The following is a 21257-nucleotide window of genomic DNA, read 5'->3' on the forward strand; positions in this document are numbered from 1 at the left end:
CCATGACTGACGTCATGTACCATACTGTTATATCTGGTTCCTGCTTAAGGAACCGAGGTTACGTAAGTAACCGAGACGTTATTCATTATTTATTAGTGTGGTTGCTCAATCATAAGCAAACGCACTATTGCTCTTCTTAAAGTTTTTTTGGGGCCATTTCTGCTCCTCGCGCTTTTGAGATATCGACACCGCTCTGACACGTGTCGGCAGAGAAAACGTATGGCTCAGAGATACCGTATTGAAACCGGAAGTCGTCACTACTCCGGTCTCTGGTTGGATAAAACTTGTCACATGACCTGAACAGAAATGGACAAGGACCTTTGTTTTATTCTTAAGGAACCATGTCGATGCCTAACTTTTAATGTTGTGTCACGTTGTTAGAGGTCAAGTTCAACATTAATAGCGATTGAATTACACTTGTGTCGGTGTAATCGCTAGCGGTAAATAAACGTTAATAACTTGAATGACTGATGTTACACATCACAAACACACGTAATCGATGTTTTTTGTGTGATAATTAAGTAATAGGTAAGCTAAAAATTACAGTATCTTACGCGAGCTAATTTACCTAGCTAGCTAGCTAGCAATTGAATTACACTTGTGTGTCGTGTAATCGCTAGCGGTAAATAAACAAAAACGTAAATAACTTGAATGACTGATAAAGGATATATGTTACACATCACAAACACACACAATCAATGGGTTATGGGGGAAATGAGGTCATTGGTTAGCTTAAATTACAGTATCTTAGGCAAGGTAATTGACCTAGCTAGCTATACAGTGTTTGGGCAGCTCAAGGTAGCTATACGGTGTGTTGGTTAGCTCAAGCTAGCACTCTCACAGACACACACACACACACAATCGATGGTTTTTGGGGAAAATTATATAACTTCACAAAAATAATAATAATTAAAGAAAAAAACGATTGTTTAAAAGTCAGGCGATCAACATAACTTCTCAACGAAAAAGTAAAGGTCCTGTTATTAGCCAATCAAACGGAGTAAATCACCCACTTCCGGTTTCAATACGGTATCTCTGGGCCATACGTTTTCTCTGCCGACAAAACGTCCATCCTAATCCTGTTCTTGTAAACTCGTTTGCAGCGCCCCCTATTGTTCTTTTGTTTTTATCGTTTTTCTTCCCTTTTTTCCGTTTTAAATTAAATGGTGGAATGTTCGCCTATTGTGACGTTACTCGCTCTGCCAGCTGTAGGCTACAGGATGTAGCTGCCATAGCTGCCATAGCTGGCGGACAAAGATTATAGAGCTCTATAATCTGTTATTTCAACCACGCCATTAAGTTTACATATCTGGCTGTTCAGAAAATCAGAGATTTTCCGGTATGTGACATTTCATGATAATGTGGAACTCGATTCTGAGCCAAAGCAGGAAGCATTTAAAGTTGCTTTGGACAAAAGCATCTGCAAAATACCTGACCTTTAGATTTATAATAGGAAAGATTGTTTTTGTTTATCTTTATGTGTATGTTATGGGGCGAGTAGGAAACAGAGCCATTCAAACATATTACTGCTCATCTGCTGTCATTTTCAAATAAACGAAGATACCACCACCAATGCAGATTAAAAACAGTCTACATTTCAGCTGATGTTTTAATTAAAAGTGACAAGGTAACTTAATATCTATGATAATTAAGTTAGTCACTCAACTAGCTCCAGCCAACAGCTAACCCTAGGTGACCAAACTTGGCAAACAGCAACATAGGACACTAACGTTAATGTTTACAGCTTACATTGCGTACTTTAACCCACTTCATGGACATTCATATTTAAATAAATGCAGAAACTACTAACTGTGGATTATTTAAACCCTACATTCCCAATCAGCCTTAAGTTTATTCTGCACAATAGCCCAGCATATCGGGTAAATACCCAACTATGGGTAGTGTTGCTGGGCCAGGTTTAGTGATCCCCTGCTGCTGTTGAGCAATCACACTTCACATTTTCTCACGGAAATGCATCTCTTGTTAAAACCACAAATGTATTCTAAACTCTAACATATTCATATTCTAAATTCTGACATGTGTAATGTGTTAGGGTGGCGAATGCTTCTGGTATGCAGGAGCGACAGACTGTGGAGTGGCTTCCCAGCATGCCATGGGAGTGAATGTTTATTCTGTTACTTGGTTTGTTAGGGTGTCTGTTGATGTGGTTCATGCCTCCCTTTTGTGTCCTGTGGTAGCGTGTATTAATGTCATCATTTTGTCTGTGTGTGATGCTGTTTAAGGCCCCGTCACACCATGACGTTCTGGTCAACGTTCTATGATGTTAGAGGAAACGTTGGTGATCGTGCATGGTCGCTGGTATTGCGCCAGAAGAGCTTTGTTTGAAAGCTGGTGAACGCTGTAATCGTCGGTAATCGTCGGTGATCGGAGAACGCTGGTCCAAATAAAAAGTTTTGAACATGCACAAAAGTTCTCATGGAGATCAGCGTTCTTCAACGTTTAATTTAAACGCTGGAGAACTTTCGTGGAACGTTTTATTAACTTTGCACGCGTTTGGCTATGGTAGTCAGTCGTTGGGTAGGGTAGACTGAGTACAGTTGATGCACCCGAAATAACTTATGTGCGCAGCAATCCTGAGACGTGATTTTTAGTTTGGACATGCCTACTAACGTCCTCTTTGATCCAGGGAAATTTGAGCACCTAACCCATCTCTCGTAGGAAGATTTCGGCGAAAGTTTTTTCACCAAGGGAAGATCTTGATTTTATCATGTCCCTTCTACAATTAATATGTTATTAACCATACGTGATCAACAAACGCAACTTACATCATTGCAAACGTTATTCTGTGCACTATACATCAACATATTCAATGCTATCATGTCATGCAAGGTCATTGCATAATCTAGCAAAAAGCGGAGTGGAGGGTATATGCTTGCTTGAGCCAGCATTAAGTAGATGTACTGAACTTGAACATAGCTGAGCACTGTTATAGCTGGTGCTGTTCCATGGCAGATGGATATGATATGAAGACTCTTGTGAAATGGACAATGTGTGTGGATGTGTTGATGTTTTCTAATAATAAACATTGAGAAACACAAATTCAGTGTCAAATTTATATCATTTATTTTAATAACATAAAACCCCAGGAATAACGCCCGTTATTTCGTAAATCACAGTAATATCAGTAAATAACAGTAAATCTTCGTCCGAAGACATTGCTAGTGAAAGAGGCTTTGTATTCTTCTTACTTTCAGCAGCATTTATCATCTTCTTACCTGCAGCAGCGCTAGTAGCAGACACGTCAGCACACGTTTGTCGCTCACCAGTGACACGTCACTTTAGTCGCTGTTACATGCTCCTCGTGCGTGAGTCCCACGCTAGTAGTCATGCGTCAGTCCTACGCTATTCTTACGTTAAGTCACACGCCAGATGTGTCCACATCGCCCTAGAACGCTCGAAATTGAACGATTAGAAAGTTCAGAGAACGTTGACCAGAACGTCATGGTGTGACGGGGCCTTTAATGCTTGTGTTAGTTTAGCGATATGTCCACTGTCAGCATCATCACCTTCAGTGTAATGCAAGACCTGCCTCTCATTCCCCTCGTTTTGCGTTGCAAAGCCAATAAAGTGGCACTCCTGGGGTCGTGCAGTGTATAGAGCACAGGAACTGCCTTAAAACCGAGATTCCTGTCTCCACATAGCCCTCTTCCATGGTAGCTCGCCACAATACATTATGAGACAAAAAAGAGCTCCTAGGCGTGTTAAACAGAACATTACAGTGACTGAAGGTGTGGTGAGTGTCTTCAAATATCAGATGCTTTTTACTGTAGGCTGTACATGAAAAAAAAACTTGAAAACCTGTACTGAAAAAAACCTTACCTTTCTTTGAACAAAATCCAGTATGTTTTTGAAGTCTAGATCGTCGTAATAATTCACCATGCCTTTTCGGATGTTTTTGTTTAGCAGGTCCACTGTCTGCGCAAGGGTGAAAAAACCAGGACATGAAGTTAAACATTTTCATACAGCACCATTTTCAAGTTTGAGTAATTTACTTCGGGTCACTTGAGTCAGTTCGTAACCACAACCTGTGGTCAGGACTGAAAGGAGGTGTTTCACTCAAGAGGACACGGTGTAGCTACTGAAGAGGAGGGAGGACGTGTGTTATTCTTGGAAAAATGTAAACGACATAACACATAACCCTTGGCTCTGTCTAAAACAAATGAACTGGCAAAATGAGACAAACAGCCAGCCCCTGGACTCACTCGCTCTCACTCACACCATGACAATACTCATTCACTTGAGTGAGCAATTCCCCAAAGGCCATGGCTTTCATCTGACCACAGTCATGCAGCCACTCCATCCTCCGCCACTCAGAGGAACAAAGAGACTAGCTGGCCGGAGATGAGATTGAGCTGCTCTTCACTCATTAATATTTGAGGCGAGCACTCCATGAGTGGGTTCAGAGTGTAATGGACAGACACTGAGGATTTACCTAAAAATATACAAACGCTAAGCCAAGCAGGTGCTGAAAGCTTCGGATTGTGTAGCGGGCTATGCCTGGTGCTTTGGCAGTGGTAACTGCTAAAGTGTTTCCGACTGGGAAGGCGCTAAAAGATGTGTGCCAGAAGTCTATTAAAAAAAGTTACAGAAATATGCGCATTATGTGTGCTTGTAAATTGTAAAAGCTTTCTTTTTTGATTGAATAAAAATGCTTTCACAAAATGGCATCTCAAAATTACCCAGACTGAGCCTCTGCTACAATGAAAATAATTATAATAATGTCACCTGTTCTCTGCGATGAACCTATGATTGCCTTTTTCCTGTATGTGTCCTATTTTGCAGAGGTTTTATAAGAGCCCTGGTTAATGCATTCACAAATTTGAAGCAGTTGTTCCTCTCGAGTGATGCTTGAGTTGCTGTTATAGTGTATATTATAGTGCAGAAACAGGATGCTGGCTAATTTCTCTTACCTGGTTTCTAAATGCAAGAGCCAGGATTCCTCCAAGAAGCTCCAGGATTAAACAGACGCTGAGCATGTAGAGAAACTGCAAGGCAATGACACAGATACTTTCATTATTTCCACGCAATGATGTTGGTGGTAACTGTTTTGGTACAGCATGGTAGCTCAGTTCCGGTGCAAATGGAGAGAGAGAGAGAGAGAGAGAGAGAGAGAGAGAGAGAGAGAGAGAGAGAGAGAGAGAGAGAGAGAAAGAGAAAGAGAGAGAAAGAGAGAGAGAAACAAGCATACAGGCACCGTAAACCGTTACAACACAACAAAATGGAAACACATGAATGTGAGAATATGTAGTTTATTTCCACAGTATATCAAGTAGCCCAACAGGTGGAAGTCCAAAGATCGACGTGCCCCTGCAAAAAAAAACCCAGTCTGAGTTCAGTCCAGTGCATATAGTGCATTTCAGGTCAGTATCTGGGAACTTGTGGCAAGAGGGGCTAGCAAGGGGTGTTAAGTGTTCCGACTGCTGTAGGAAAGAAGATTGTTTGAATCGAGTGATTTTGGTTGATAGACCTGTAGCATCTTCCACAGGGGGGTGGGGATGGAGGAGATGGTGGGCTGGGGGTTATTATTCAGGAGTGTTTGCCCTGGTGAGAGGGAGAGCAGGTGAGCAGATTATTTTAGCTACGTGGGTGAAGGTGCACTTAATATAAAGCGAGTTGACTGGTGGAAGGTCACAACCAATTACGTTGGAGGCTTAAGTGACAATCTGGTCCAGTTTTGTCTTGGTGCGACTGTCTGAGCTCCAGCATCAGACAGCAGGGGATGATGTGAGGAGGCTCTCTAAGGATAGCTTCATAGAAATGGACCAACAGGTGTTTTTTGACATAATACTTGCCTAAGGCAAGTACAGCTCAATTCACCTCTTGGCGGTACTGGGTTATTGATAATTCCAATGATAGTGGTGTTGTCCACGTACTTGAATATATGATATTCATATATTAGCACATCTGGACATCTGGATAAACATGGGGTCTTTGACAGTTGACTAAAAGGAAAATGTGCATTTGGTCAAAGTGTCAATTTTCTAACATGGTGAAAAAAGTTCACTCTCACAATAGGATCAAGATGAGGATGGGTGCATATGATGTTGAAAAAAAAAAAGGAAATGAACAGGGGATAGCTGAGTATTTGCATAATGATTCTCTTAAAATGCAAATTGGTCAACGAGAAAGAGTCCATGTGGTGTGGGTAGACAACTGCCCTCTAATGCCTTATCAGAATTGCTTGACCTCACAATCCATCCCTGAACATATGACCCAACACAGCATCTATGGGTGAACTGAACTGAACTGCACAGATGAAAACACACAACATGCTATATAAATTCAAGGTGTGTCTCATGTGTGGAATATGAATAGCATGTTGGGTGTTTTGTGCTTTGTGAGCAGTAAGTCCTTCGAGGCACTGCTGCAGCACTGATCAGTTCCTGATAAAGGGAGAAACAGAGACGGAGATACAGTGCACTGTCATGCATTTATATCAAGGGCAATTGCAGGACACTGGCATAAGGGTTTGTTAGAGGAGGGTGCTTCTCACGAGTAGCTGCTCAAGCTCTTTTTCTGCTTTTGTGGTAACAGCGGCAACAGCAGTCTACAGGGCTGATTGGGGCAAAGTTAAACAGAGAAAAATGTTCACTGCATCTTCAAGGTTATGTTATACTGAAGACTGATTTATTTCTTGTTGTAAGTACTTGATTCCTTGTGCGAAACATTTTCCGGACAACTGATGTCTTTTAAGTCCTTCAAGGTAAACCCACAGCTTTTCTCTTTGGCAACTGATGTGGATGCGATTCATTTGATTCTTGCAGATATGACGGTCATCGGGAACATGGGGAAATGGGAAAACTGACTGATTTCTAACCTTAAATCACCACTCATGATCTCTGTTAATATGTTCATCAAGTCCTTACAGGTAGTGGTGTGCATTTTAAAAAGATTTTCCCCATGCCTGCTTTGCACGTATGCAAGCCTAATCACTGTTTTTTGCCATTGTTGTGGGTGTCATATCAGTAATCCAAGCTGACCCGATGGGTCATACCAAAGCAACTGTGACAACAGCATGCTCTTACTTGCCTTCACCTTCTCCTCAAAGCGAACAGATGCACATTCCTCTCTGCCTGGTCTTCTTGCTGTCCTTGATCCTGCGCGATTAAGTTGCTGCCCACAGCAAAGACTGTCAACTATTCTTTGGGTGAGTGCAGCATAAATGGTGCAGCCCGGTCAATGTGTTATGACAGACAGTGTACTTTTCTCTTTCTGTAGTGTTCATTTGACATAACCAATCGAGGTTACATGCATTCATCCTGAAAGAGATGATACTGGCCAAGGAGAAGACGCTAAACTTTATCCATGCCAAAGTAAATATGGGCAATGGCTCAGTATGACCCAAAACCCATTAAAGCAGTCATGCAACTTAAAAAATGACAGGCTTCACACAGATACCTCACTTCTTAAGGACTCATCTGATATCATGCTCATCCAAATTGGTGAATAAAACTGAATAATGAACTTTAATAATGACTAGAAATGCTGTACCTTGTATTATACAATATCTTATTGATCAAGCCAAGAGATGAATTCATTGCATTTTAAAAGAGGCACGGTCCACTGGTCTAAAAAGATCATAATCAACAACCTGTGAAGCATTATCCCTAATGGACCTGACCTTTAGAGCCCCATGTTTTCAAAGACAGGCTCCAGGGAATATGGGATACACCCAGCTGTGCAGTTGACCTCTGCAGCCTGGATGCTATCCCCACTCAAGTCTTTAGGCATACTGTTGAGTACTGGCCTGGATGCTATCCCCACTCAAGTCTTTAGGCATACTGTTGAGTACTGGCCTGGATGCTATCCCCACTCTAGTCTTTAGGCGTACTGTTGAGTACTGGCCTGGATGCTATCCCCACTCTAGTCTTTAGGTGTACTGTTGAGTACTGGCTGAGACACTTTTATTAAAAAACTGAACAGGATTTTGCTCAGACAAAAGTAATCCTAAGTGAACTTAAATGTGCAATTCATTAGTTTTTGTTTTCATAAATAATGTAAAATAATCTTCCATACAGGTGCAGTTGTGAGGTGACAGGAGGAACAGCACAGTATTTCTCAATAATGCAGCATTCTGGGTCTTCGTTACATGTGTGAATATATTTAATCCGTTTTTCATTTTCAGGGAAATGTAAACAAGTGCAATTAAAGACTCAAATAAACTCTTGAAATATCAGGGTAAATATAGGAACACTATGTAAACTGTGTGAAATTTTGTATTTTTTAAACAATGAAAAATACTTTTTGTACCTTTAAAACACATGAGAAACGCTGTCAATGATATTGTTGTTTTAAAGGATTTTTCCAGTGTCATACCAGGATATAGTAGTAGTAATAGTGATATTCCCAGGTGGAAATATATATATTTCTCATATAAACATACTACCGGTCACATCTATACAACAACTACATCTAAGCTGCAGTTGCTGTTGCGAGTATTAGCTTTCGGTCAGACTGAAAATAAATTAATAAAGCTCAAAGAACATTCCAGTGTATCTCAAGCTTCGCCAAGCCCTGGTGTGTACATGAAGGAGAGCTCTGTCCACTCTGCAACTCAAGTGGTTCAAGAGAGACAGGAAAATGTTGTTGAAGGAAAGAAAAAGAGACAGAGAGATGAACCTAGATGTGCCACCCCATCACAGGAGAGCATTCTCAATGGAACATTCTGGGGCTTTCAAAGATGTGCTGTATGAGGAATGAAGCGCACACCTCGTTAGATGGACTCTAGATAGAGAGAGAGAGTGCATGGCTGGCCTTCTATGGTAAAGGTCAGTGGCTGACTGAGCTCCTGGAGAAGCGGGTGGTCTAGCCACAGTCACGGGAGGTGTTTGTGTCTCAGTGTCTCGCCACCTGCGGCCATTACTTTGGCCATTACAGTGAAGCCCCTGTGAGGCCCACTTCAAGGCCCCTCAAAGGGGTCAAAGTTGAAATGAAACCTTCAGTCGTCTACACTCTTAGCAAGAAGTGAAGGTTAGATGAGTTAAGGTTTTATGGTTTGGTCTTTTGGCCTGTTTGAATGGCCTGTTACTCATCAGTGAAACAAATTATGTTTTCTAAATTAAGTTCGGTAGGAGCAGGGGTGGTCGACAGCTGCCACTCACTCAACTTCTGCATTCTAGGAGATATAAACCTGTCCTACCTGTTTACCACGGCATGTGCACAGCATAGCAAAGCATCCCATCTTTACCCAATTCTCCCACTAGTAGCTCTACAGTCAGGGACGCACCAAACCGAGATCAAATAACTAGCAGAGACAAAGGCCTGTTGCATCGCCTCAAGTCACCTGTGTCAGGGCCAAAATGTAACACTTGAACACACCGCAAAGACTACAGCCAGAGTAAGACTACAGCCAACACGCATGATCTGTGCCTGCATGAGAGGAAATAACTCTCCATACCATAACCAAAGCAGCATTTGCTTACCATTTTTACACTACTCTCGCTCACCTCAGTTTACACGGTTTCACCATATAGCTACTTCTAATCAAGAATATGGCGCACTGGCGTTATCAGCCCAGGCTCTTTTGGTTGTGGAAAAAGAAAGGAAGTGGCAGAAGTGTAAAATAAGGAGAAACCATGGATAGGCCTACAACAGTGACAGGCTCAAGGGGTTTTCCTGAACCTTTGTCGAGAACAAGAGATAAATGAATGCTCAGATTTATTTTTTTATGCTTCACCGGCAATCAGAGGGATCTCTCTCACTGGCGGGCTCAGCCACTGATTCAATGTGCTCAACTGGCCGAAAAGCCGCAGACTGGGGTCCGACTAGTGCCAACGGTCTGGGAGACACTGCAAAGACTAGGGCTGCAGACGCTCACTGACACTGCATGACAGCCGACCGTCAGCTTGGTGTGTCAGGAGCTTAAGCACATATTACCCCTTATCAACAGGGGATGTCATCACAGAAAAAATCTTCGCTATAGGTATCCCAGGACCACAGCTGACTACCAAGCCGAATTACTAATTAGTTGAATTCTAAAATGAACCATTCTGATGTGCGAACTAGTGAACCATATTAAGTCAGATAAGAACATTCTGACGATGAATGTATATAACGCAACTTGTTTTCCCCATCACAAAAAAGCAACATAAAAAGCTCTGGCAAAAGAATTCATAACTTTTCATATAAATAAACAGTAGGTAGTTAGATGAAACATTGGATGCACTAAAACTGGGTTGATAATGGCGTTAAAACAGAGTAAAAGTAGTTAACAGATACTGTATCCTGTGTCTGCCTTAAAAAATGAATTGTTAGAGCCAAGTAGACTAATCTCAACTAATATTGTTGTAGAAATGTTATGGATTTGATTTGTCTCTGAAAAGTGAATGCACATTTCAGCACTTGCTTCTCAGAATAACAAGCTAAACTGCGTCTTCACAGTCACAAGTGAGCATGTGACTACATTATGTGTCACCTAAAGTGTGTCAATGTGTGTGCGAGTGAGAGAGAGAGAGAAAGAGAGAAAGAGAGTGAGTGAGTGAGTGAGTGTGTGTGTGTGTGTGTGTGTGTCCACTCACAATATGAGCGTATGAGTTGTGGAACAACTCTCAATTCCCAGCAGGCTCCGGCAATACCATAAACACCACATCAGTGTGTGTTTGTGTGTACGGTCACCTGTCAGTGAGTGAGAGAAATCCAGGACTTACCACTTTGAGGAGGTTCAGGTTATCCCTGAGGGAAGCCAGCACCCCGATGAAGGACACGATGAACATGACCACGCCCAGGAGGATGAGGATGATGGCCGGGGCTAGGAACGCCCCCTGCAGGGTCTTATAGCGCTGGCGCTCCACCTCCGCATAGATGCCAATGGCCAAGATGAAACCACCAATCAGCTGCCAGAACAAAGAAACAAAATCACAGGGATAGTGTGTAATGTGTACACCTTATGGGGCAGAGAAGTAAAGAGCTCAGAGCATATGATTGCTACTATATGTTGGCCCCTGTCCTCTGAGGTGTACAGTGTGTGGTCTGGTTCTACGCAGGGGAGTCACCTTCTTACTTATAAGAAATAAGTAAATGTCTAAAAGTAAATGTAATGAAAACAATGGCCCTGATTTGTAACACAGAATAGTCTCGGACAACACACTCCAGTGGACGGGACATGTATTAATTTCACTTTTTCCATGTGATGATACTCAAAGATGATTGAAAAGCCTTTATTGTCATTGTATTTGCATACAACGAAATTTGGAACGAGTACAAAAACCACATAAACAAAACACCAAACTGGAGAGCAAGGAGCTGCAGCATTTTGAATGCACGCCGCCATCTTGAATTAGTCAATTTGGCTATGTCCGACTTCATTTTGTTAATTAAGTAACATCTTATTATTGCTACTGGCCACATGCTTTTTAAGTGCACCCTCCATTTGTAGACATTTCAGGATTTCACAAGCCAAGTGCTGTTTGTTAATACTACAGCTTCTTAAGAAGATGCTGCCACATGGCAGGACCTGCATACATTTATTAACAGCTAATTATGGGCACCATATGGTCTGCAGACCAGGAAAAAAAAACTGCACACCAGCAATTCCCTTTCCTCTTACCCAATGCCTTTCATTCAGCAGATGGACACCACAAAAGGCACATTTTCTGCTTGGTAAACAAGTAAGTCCCATTCACACAAAATAGGGTGCTTGTATTAGCTGGCTAATAATACTTACAATACATGCTTATTAATCTTGGGGCTGATGATTGGCTGATGGGCTCTGGCTCACACTGGCTCAATTCAATAATTAGCTAGCATTATCAGTGCTAGCAAAACAGCGTAATTATAATGGTCAGCCCTCACGAAGTAACAGGCTGCCGTGTGTTTGGTTATACACCCCACACAGCCGGTAGTTTGGACACAGTCGGTGCCGTATGTGCATAATTGATGTTTTGCATCTGGCTTCTTCTTCTTTTCTCTTGTTTTGTTTCCATTGCCTTCTCAGCAGGGCAGGTACAGCAGGTAGTAGCCATCTGCCTTAATGAAACTACATGAGAGCCCTATGTAGAGTCCTGAAGGACAGCAACCCAACTCTGGGCTCAGATTTGGACCGGATGAGGTAGATCGGCAGCAGCTCAGTGTCACATCTGGCCGGTCCACTTTAAGCTGGTATGTTGGTTGTGATGTTCCAGGATAAAATGTTGTACCGATGCATCTAACTCACTTCAGTTCCATTTGGACACTCTGCATTAATTACAGTACATCGGCTGAGTGATATTTCACATTATTTTTGTCTTCTCCTCTATTTTTGTTTCTGAATGCTCTACAGCAGCCAATCATTTAACAGATCTACTTTCATTTCATTGCCATCAATGCCAACATTAAAGGCGCAGTCCACAATTCTGTTGATATTTGGGCTCAACAGCCAAACAAATTACACCCTTCCCTTCCGGTGGAGGACCCTAAGGAGTAATTCTGAATTTGACAAAAAGTGTATTCGATCAGAATCGCGGACTTGCCTTTAAGGCAACAGTATGACTCTGGACTGGATAACAAATCAATCCAAATGTCTTGCCAATCAGTCAAGCCAGGAATCAGTCAGCTGTTTCTCTGGGGTGACTGCTAACAATCACTGACATCCCCCGCTATTTTCTAACAGGTCTTCATAATGTGTGGAACACAGTCTCCCGCCACTTGCACGTGAATAAGCCAAACTAAATAAATAATGAACCAATCCAAAACGCATATACACGGGAAATCACAAGATAAAACACCCCACACACTCTGGGAAAACCATCTGCTTTGGCAGCTGTGAAACATGTGTGATGTGTGTGTGTATATGTGACTGTCGCACGTGAAGCTCCTGCGTGACTCATTGTGACAAGGATTGACGCAAAATGGGCTTCCCGAGCTAATAGTGGCTCTCTGAAATTGCACCCATCCTGGTTCAATAAACGCTTTCAATTCGGCACTCACTTCAAAGATTTGGCTGTCAGTTCACCGTAGGCAAATGATTGGTATAAGGGCTATCTAGCCATGGTGGCTGTATTATCACATTATCAGTAAACCGCAGCTTTTCGTCTGGGTGTGCGCGTCTTCCAACTTTGTGTGCACTGTTGCGCATTCTTGTGGACATGGATGAGCTCTCCAAACGTTTTGGGGTGGCGGCAAATCTTTTTGAAAACGCAAAGGAAACACTCCATTGGCCAAGAGTACCTTTGTTCTCACAATGCTCTTACAGTATTGGCCTGAAAGACACAGAAAGCTTACGCTGAATAAGAGAATACCCAAAGGTTGACTCAATAAGCATGAGTCTGTAGACTTGTTTGACAAGAGTTGAGTCCAAAGTTATTTTACTGTGTCATCAAAGCCCTTGAATATTGGCAGGGATGTGTCAAAAAGGGTGATGACCAAATTTGGACAGATATGACGCGGACTGTGGACACACAAAGATCGGCCAAGTGTTGCCTGTGGGTACTTAATTGAAATGAACATTGATGTGGCCAGTATGAGGTCGAAATGATGTCTGGGGTTGCTGCTGCTGTTGTTATGGGACACTATAAGATGTGTGAGACATACTTTAACAAAAATCGAATTACTTGGGGACAGGGAGAAATTCAACGTACTTATGTGTAAATTGATGTTTTAAACTACCATTTGTGCATAAGACAAACAAGCATTGAAAAATGCACGATCGGATCTCCAAATTGATTAATTTCATTTTGGGGCTTTTCAGCTGGAAACAACCCTGAGCAAACTGTACATGATTTATTGTAGGCGCAGACCACTGGCACCATGCTTTGTTTAGCTTCTTCCTAATCTACAAAAGGGGCCATTTATCAACAGAGAGGAGAGCTCACACAGACAGCAGTTGTGAGCAGACTACTAAAACAGACTATTCTATACATCACATTTCCATGACACCCTGTCCCAGCATGTTTGCCAGGAGACAAACTGAATACTCAAAATATGCGTGGAAACAAGCTCTTGATCCCAACAATTACTTAGCAATACCAAGAAGTGCACGGATACGTGCTGTCATGCTGACTTTGTGCTAAATACCAATATGGAATCCTGTCAAAGCCAGAGCTCAGGGCGGTAGGAGATGAAACAAGACAAGAAGGTCGAGGTGTAGAACGGATGTGTTACAAAATCAGCAGTGAGTGTCTACCAGAGGTCAGCCCCTATGCTAAGGTTATTAAAGGACAGTGGGAATGCTGACCCGCTCAGAGGGATGGAGAACAACCAGCACAGGAGGCACAAAAGCACAGGACTGTGAGGCCTGTGTGTGTGTGACCTGGCTTTGTGACGTGTGTAACAGTATGCTTGAAAAAGGCCCTTCAATGGCAGGATAATGCGGGTAGGTGGGAGGTCTGTTGGTGCCATTGTTTATGTTGGGTGTGATGGGCCTGGACAAGTGCAGACCTGTTCTTGTGCAGAGCTGCTCTGTTAAGTGCTAATGGAGAGAAAATGAGTGAGAGAGAGTAAGTTAGAGAGAGAAACATAGTGAGAGCACAGCATGCGTGTGAGACAAGGTGAAAAAAGAAAGAAAGATACAGAGAGAGAAAGAAAGAAAGTGTGTGTTTGTATGGATATGTGTATGGAAGGGGAAATGTACAGAAATAAAGAGAGGAATGAAACATACTGTCTACCAGTGTTGAAAATGAATGGTGCGATCAAAATGCAATCATCCACATTGTCACCTAACTGAGTTTGATTTAGACACTGAATGCGAGGAAAGGCAATAACATAATTTCCCATTCATTACTGCATGACTTGATGATCCCCATGACATGGAGAAAAACTAGGATGTGTTATGATTTCCTAGGAAAACATGGCAACATAGCAAGATGCATCCTAATTTTAATACAGGTTTAACATTAGAAGAGTGCTGTTTTTGGAGAGTGAGTGATAGAACGAGACTGCCGAAAGAAATCAGCATGTATGCAATCATGCAAATGGAGGGAAATTAGACTGAGGCACCCTCTCATGCGTAACAGCTGTAAACACCAAGTATCATTTAAAATGGCTTCTGAGCCTCCAAAGTCTAAGACATATGAACTTTTGAACTCTATAGCAACAGTAGTACCAGCTTTGCCTGAAAGAATTGTTAACATTGTGCTCTAGCCTTCATTACTATCTGACCATGTAATTTCTGCTGTTCTGCTGTCATTTCAAACGCCACTTACAGCTAAACAAAAGAAAACTTGTAATCTCTGACCATAAACAAATTAAATCGAAGTATTCATGGATGGGCTATTTTATTTAGAGTTTCCAAAAATGTTTAGGTACCACTGGTGTGAGCTCATGTCCTCCACATGTTAGGTGAACGCAAGCAGAGGGCCCAGGCCTACTGGCTTTGTTCTCTAAACGTATCTCTCGCTTTGATCCGTATTACCCTCTCATGGTGCCACCAAAGCTAAATCCTCTCATATTTGCTGTTGGCAACCAATTATCATGTTGGCTCATGTGAAATATTAGTTAACTGGACAATAACACATTACACTTCTTCTTAATGTTGACAACAGACAAATCAGTTTCTTAGAGGAACTGCACTGACATAAATAAAACCGCAGAAATGGGGAACCTTCTCATTTCTATCCCTCAGCATGTTTATTTGTTCACGACTGAAAAAATGCACTGTCGACTGCATCTTCAAGGGCTTTTCTCTTGGGACAAATAAACTCTTTGTACTTGTCAACATCATCCATCGTCCTCATAAGCCATTTATCAGACAGAGATTTATGATGGGCAGAGGAGAATAAGACAAGTCTGAGGCTGGATAAGTCCCAACCAATATTTATCACAGCGCTTACATTTATACTAAGTCTAGGGACCAGCCATTTCTGCTCTTCCTGAGCTCTATGATGCACTTTAAAGAAGCTGAGGAAAACAAACAAAACAACAACAAACAAACAAATCCTTGCCTTCACACTTCAAAAAGTTTTGCTAGGCAGCAAGTATATAAAGCATTAGGTAAACATTACCAAGACATTTAAAAACAACGCGCTTTCTTTTGACATATGTGGCACCTGTCACAATGCAGCTCTAATTATCGCATTGACTGGCAGAAAAAAACACCCCCCCCCATTGTTATAAACAAATTACATTCAAACAGTTAGCTAAAGCATATTGGGCGCAGCAGGGCACACTTAAAATATGAGCCAAGCCTCTCGAGACAATAGAGATGATTCGTTGAACTATTGGTATATGAAGCTTCTACGCGATAAGTACTACTGTGCAGGTTCTCTAATCTTCCTCTAATAGACATTTGTGACACACACTGATGTTGATGATTAACTAGCCAAGTCTCCTTGACCAGGTCCATGCTGTCAGTACTTAAACTGGCATGGATCTTGGAACAGTTCACAAACTATTGTGATGTATTTACACAAACCACTGCAGAAGAGATAGACGGCATACTTCAAGATCACATGACTATACTAAATATATTGCACTTAGGTTCTCATATAACTACTGTATATGGCCCACATCTATGAGCTGGCCTTCTACAAATAGCCTATGTAACATGAATTAGCACCACTAAATATAGAAACCTTACCTTAACCTTATCTCTTATTTTGATGACAAACAAAGCAGAATTGTTATAACCAATTATTAAGTCATGGTAGTCATGGTTAGTACTTAACTTGCACTTACATTCCTGCACTTTTTTTCTATTTCTTATGTGAAATAGTATTTATTGTTTCACTAGGTCTCTATTGCTCGTAGCTTGACTGTTCTCTCCCTTGTATGTCACCTTGGACAACAGAATGTGTTGAATGAACAGGTGCAGCAAGATAGCCTACAGTAAAAATATATATGTAGGTTTTCCATAAAACGTTGGGCTGATCAGGGTACGTTCAGTGGTGAAACTGACAAGGAATTCCTTTAACATCTTTGCGTTTTCTCTTTTAATGGTCTATCAATAGGCCCACAATAAATAGTCTGTGTGTAGGCTACTGACGATAGCGTGTTTCTCTTTATTTATTTATTTGGTTGAAGACTAGTGCAGTCCAAAGGGAAATAATCTATGCCTGCAACCGACCAACAAGTAGGCCCATTTACTAGCTTCAGTGAATGACAAGTACAAAGGTAGCAGCCTTACAAATAATTCTTATCACGAGGAGGGTGTGGCTTTATTGCGAGTCTACGTAACATAGGTAACGAAAGCAACAGGTCGACAAAAGAAAAAAAAAATACCGAAAACACAGTGGCAAAACGCAAAAAGTTTTGTTCGCTGTTTTATTAAACAAATAATGATCTTGCACAAGTACGATTATGCCCTCAACAGCCTGCCGCCTACTATGACTTTCCTAACATGCAAACTGCTCTCGACGCAGTGGCGCTTCACCCGGCTTGGGAATCTAACGTTAGCAGTTAGTAAACATTTGATTTAACTGAAAGGAGAGACGGTTACTCACCCAGAAAACGGTGGCGTATATGATGAGAGAGAACTTTAGAAACAGGTAGGAGCACCTCTCGCAGTACCTAACATCTGACATGTTTGATGAGCACCGTCGCACTCCACACCCGCAGACTCTCCAGATACTTCCTGGTTCCAGCTCTCACCTGGAACTCTAGAGTCGCGCTGCACACGCCTGGATTACAACAGCAGCAGCATCACAAAAATACAGGTTTCAAATATGCGCGTTGGCTACTCTGGAGCTGGTTTAAGTAACATTTTACTTATTGGTTGAAGAAATGGCGTTTCACACGTATCACACGAGAACCAAACGTAGTCTATCGGGTCAGCACTGTGATTTAAATAAACTGAATAGCGTTTGTTTGCACTATTAATAAACAATATGCTCTATTAGGCCTACTATGAGAATGGCAGATATTCCTCCTTGACAAGCAGACTTGGCTAATGTAAACACGCAGAGCTGGAGCGCAACAACACATGGGAAGGTGCAAATTGGCCGCCTTGTAGGCTAAAACATCCCGTTCGCCCCCTTTTGTTGACAGGAGAGATATTTGGCTAATGATATTCGAGATGCCAATGACAACTAACTGAACTGCACCAGCCGGTGTTGAATTTATTGTTGTTTATTGTAGTATTTATAAAGTGGGTCAGAACCCCAGGTGGGGTGGACTTACTTGACTACAACGAACTTCGTGTCATGTCACTAGTGTTTCATAGTTATTATTAGTTTTGATTATCATTTTTCAGATCACTTGGTGTGTGTAGGCTATAACTGTTTTCTAATCACCATCTTACCTATGGTGTTTTCAGACCAGCAGACCAGACCAGATTTCTGTGATAAGCAACAAAACCTTTTATCACAGTCTTTCTGTATCAAAAACTGCTTTGAACTAAATTATGTACTTTGCTGAAACTTTACTGAAATATGATGTTGAGTACTTTCATTACAGCCATACTGCACTTAATTTGTACTTTACTCTCCATGTTCTTAGGTTTAGACAATTATAAAGCCAAAGGTTGTTGTCACCTTCCTGCACACTTTGTGGTCACAATATCACATGATGCCTCATGGTGATGTCACTTGTTTTAGTGTGCATCACCACAAACCCACAGATGGTAAAGGCGAAGGCCAGTCCGTTTGCAGAAGTGCTCCTTCTGCATTTACTGAAACATTTAAAATTAAAGTCATTGCCATCCAAAGAATGCAAGGATTTTAAATGGATATGCCTCCCTGATTGTTTTACAGCTGGTTTTTATTTAGACAATTGTAATGAAGAATTTAGATGGCTGGTCAGAGTTTGAACATAACTGATTTGGTTAGGCATAGGTAGGACATCAACTGATCTGTTCTGACTTTATATAATGCAAATGTCAAGGGCTTTCTCATGTCTCCCAAAATGAGTTTCTGTAGAATTACTGTCTCGGGTAACTGAAACACATTAATCACTTAATTATTTTGCATATGTAATATCCAACTTCTGTGTGACAATATTGGATCTGTTCAAGGTGCCTTTGTTTTAAGGCTGTCGGACAAAGTGTAACACTATCCCTAGAGTATAATTAAATATCACAGAATCGGAGGCACTTCTCTGTGTGACAGATCTACACATACTGTCTGCACACACAACATGGAAAGTTAAAACATTGGTGTTTGTCTGGTGGTTATTACAAAGTGTTGGTAGATTGATGTGGCAGAGTTTCTATCTGGTTGACGGATTGGACATTCATATTTTGACAAAGACATTAGATGAAATTAGTGAGCTCAATGATTCAATAGTTTTGCTATTCCCTGAATGTCTAAAATGTAATCTTTGATATTTTCACTGATGCATCAACTTGGATTGAACATGTTCCTAGATAGTCATTCTACATACTACATGCTACTCACTTTTCATACCTCTCCAAGACTTACATTTTTTATGAGATTGACACTCTGATTGCTGATTTGCTGCCCATTGGAGCATGTGATCAAATTATTTATACAGAAGAACAAACAAAAGAAGAATAGGATGCTCAAAAACCAAAATCTAATCAGTAGAATTGGCAGCTACCATTGTCTGTTCTACTGGACATACTGTCTAAAAGAGAAGCCAAACACATAATCATGTATTACAGTGGGGAATTACATTGATGGAAATACCATGGGGTTTGTAACATTCAGGTGAACCTGTCAATCACACTCAGAACCATGTCCCTCAACCATATGTCAAAACATGGTAATTACGAGTGGGAGGTATTTAAATGAGTGGTTTCACACCAACTACATAGCTTGATTAATTGATTCAGCCATTTACTGTAGTTATATGCACAACATACATGCAGTAAAGTATGGAGCATTTGCAACATGTAAATGATTTCGCCTTTTGTGAACTGATTAGGCTGCTCTAATAATGTTTTTGTCCATTTGAGACCAGTGCTGTTTAGTGAAAGGTATTTGGAAATACTCCACATAGGGGGCACTCACCCTGTGAAACATGACTAAATGCTGTTAAGTACAATTTAATTAATCCTGTTTGTCTGGGGCTGAATCGATTTGAAGGACTATTCTGGACCCTTACTTTGTATGGTGCTATGAAAGGAAGTTGTAAAAAGTCACAGTCATCTTCTAGTCATTTATATTTATGCTCATTTGATGTGAGTGTTGACTGAGTGTTGAGGATTCTAGTTTTTCTTTCTGCTAAGCCTCCCCTTCATAACTGTCATAAATATACTCCTGTGGATAGTACATATAGATAGAGATAGACATTGGTATAGATATATGGATTTTCATTCACATATCAAGAGCAGTTAGATGCATCATACATGGGTGCGTAAATGTTTTGTTTTCAACAAAACGGACTTCCCAAATCTGATGGTGTAACATTCAGATAACAAGGGTTGAATACAGTGGGACCCTCCATCCCAGAATGCCATTTCAACAGAGGGGTGGCAATTTGACTGCCACAGAGTGTAAAGGCCCTGTATCTCCATTTACCAACACATTGTGTGAGCGTGTGTGTGTGTGTGTGTGTGTTTGTGTGTGTATGTATGTGTATGTGTGTGTGTATTGTGATGGCCCAGCCGGTGAGCAGTGCCCCACATGGCTGAGTGCAGCCAAACGAAGGCGATTAAGAGGCATGGTGGTGGATGGGCGGTACTACCCCAGAAGTTTCTCATAGGGAACTCCTCCCCACCCAGGTGTCTCTGGTTGTCCCTCCCAGGTGCACTCAATCAATCAGGCAATCAGGAGCCTTTTTAAACTCAACCAGAGGATACGGAAGCCAGACTGTCTTGCGCTACAGAGGAGTGAGAACCAGACGCCTTCCAAGACAGTCTCAGGGTAAGAGGCCCGCGGCCTGCCATATATATTACTGAAGACGAGTAATCGCTCTCTACCTCTCTCTTGTCTCAGGGAAAAGCCCGACGGAGCCCCTGACGCCAACGGCCAGACCGGTGAAGATTTCTGAGTTACCTTTTTGCGCCCCCTCCCTTTTCCCCCTTCAGTTTGTACAATAAACCTAAGTTCTGTTCACCGCAGCTCCTGTGTCTGACTTCTCTTTTTCCACTTTGTGTACCCACTGTTTGCCCTTGCAAGGCCAGGCTCCCACATATGGTGGAGAATGCGAGCATTCTGAGTCTTCGCTATCAGTGGGTATACCGAGTTGGAATAGAGCACGTCAGATCAGAGGAGAAGGTCGAACATGGAAGAGATCTTGAAAGCCATTCTGACCTCGCAAGCCAATCTGCAGACAGCTGTAGTAGAGCTGTGTAGAGCAACAGGAAAACCGAAAGAGCGAAAGCCAAAAGAGGTGCTGACTAAACTGACGCCAGATGATGACGTCGAGACCTATATTACCCTGTTTGAAAGGGCGGCAACGAGAGAGAAATGGCCAAGAGCAGAATG

At 41.7% G+C, this 21257-nt stretch overlaps 1 protein-coding gene across 1 annotated transcript in view; it reads right to left on the minus strand.

The window, feature by feature from the left end:
- tspan15 (tetraspanin 15) overlaps positions 1-17683 on the minus strand; it is a 38844-nt gene extending 21161 nt beyond the window's left edge. Inside the window, exons 1-4 of the mRNA XM_031579091.2 lie at positions 17373-17683; positions 10668-10853; positions 4932-5006; positions 3841-3936 (exon numbers count right to left, since the gene is read on the minus strand). Of these exons, the coding sequence (XP_031434951.1) occupies positions 3841-3936; positions 4932-5006; positions 10668-10853; positions 17373-17453 (438 nt within the window). The 5' untranslated portion in view covers positions 17454-17683. The remainder of the gene's footprint in view (positions 1-3840; positions 3937-4931; positions 5007-10667; positions 10854-17372) is intronic.
- Between the last annotated feature and the right edge of the window lie 3574 nt (positions 17684-21257).

The sequence above is a fragment of the Clupea harengus genome, chromosome 13 (assembly GCF_900700415.2).
Source record: "Clupea harengus chromosome 13, Ch_v2.0.2, whole genome shotgun sequence".
NCBI classification, from domain to species: domain Eukaryota; kingdom Metazoa; phylum Chordata; class Actinopteri; order Clupeiformes; family Clupeidae; genus Clupea; species Clupea harengus.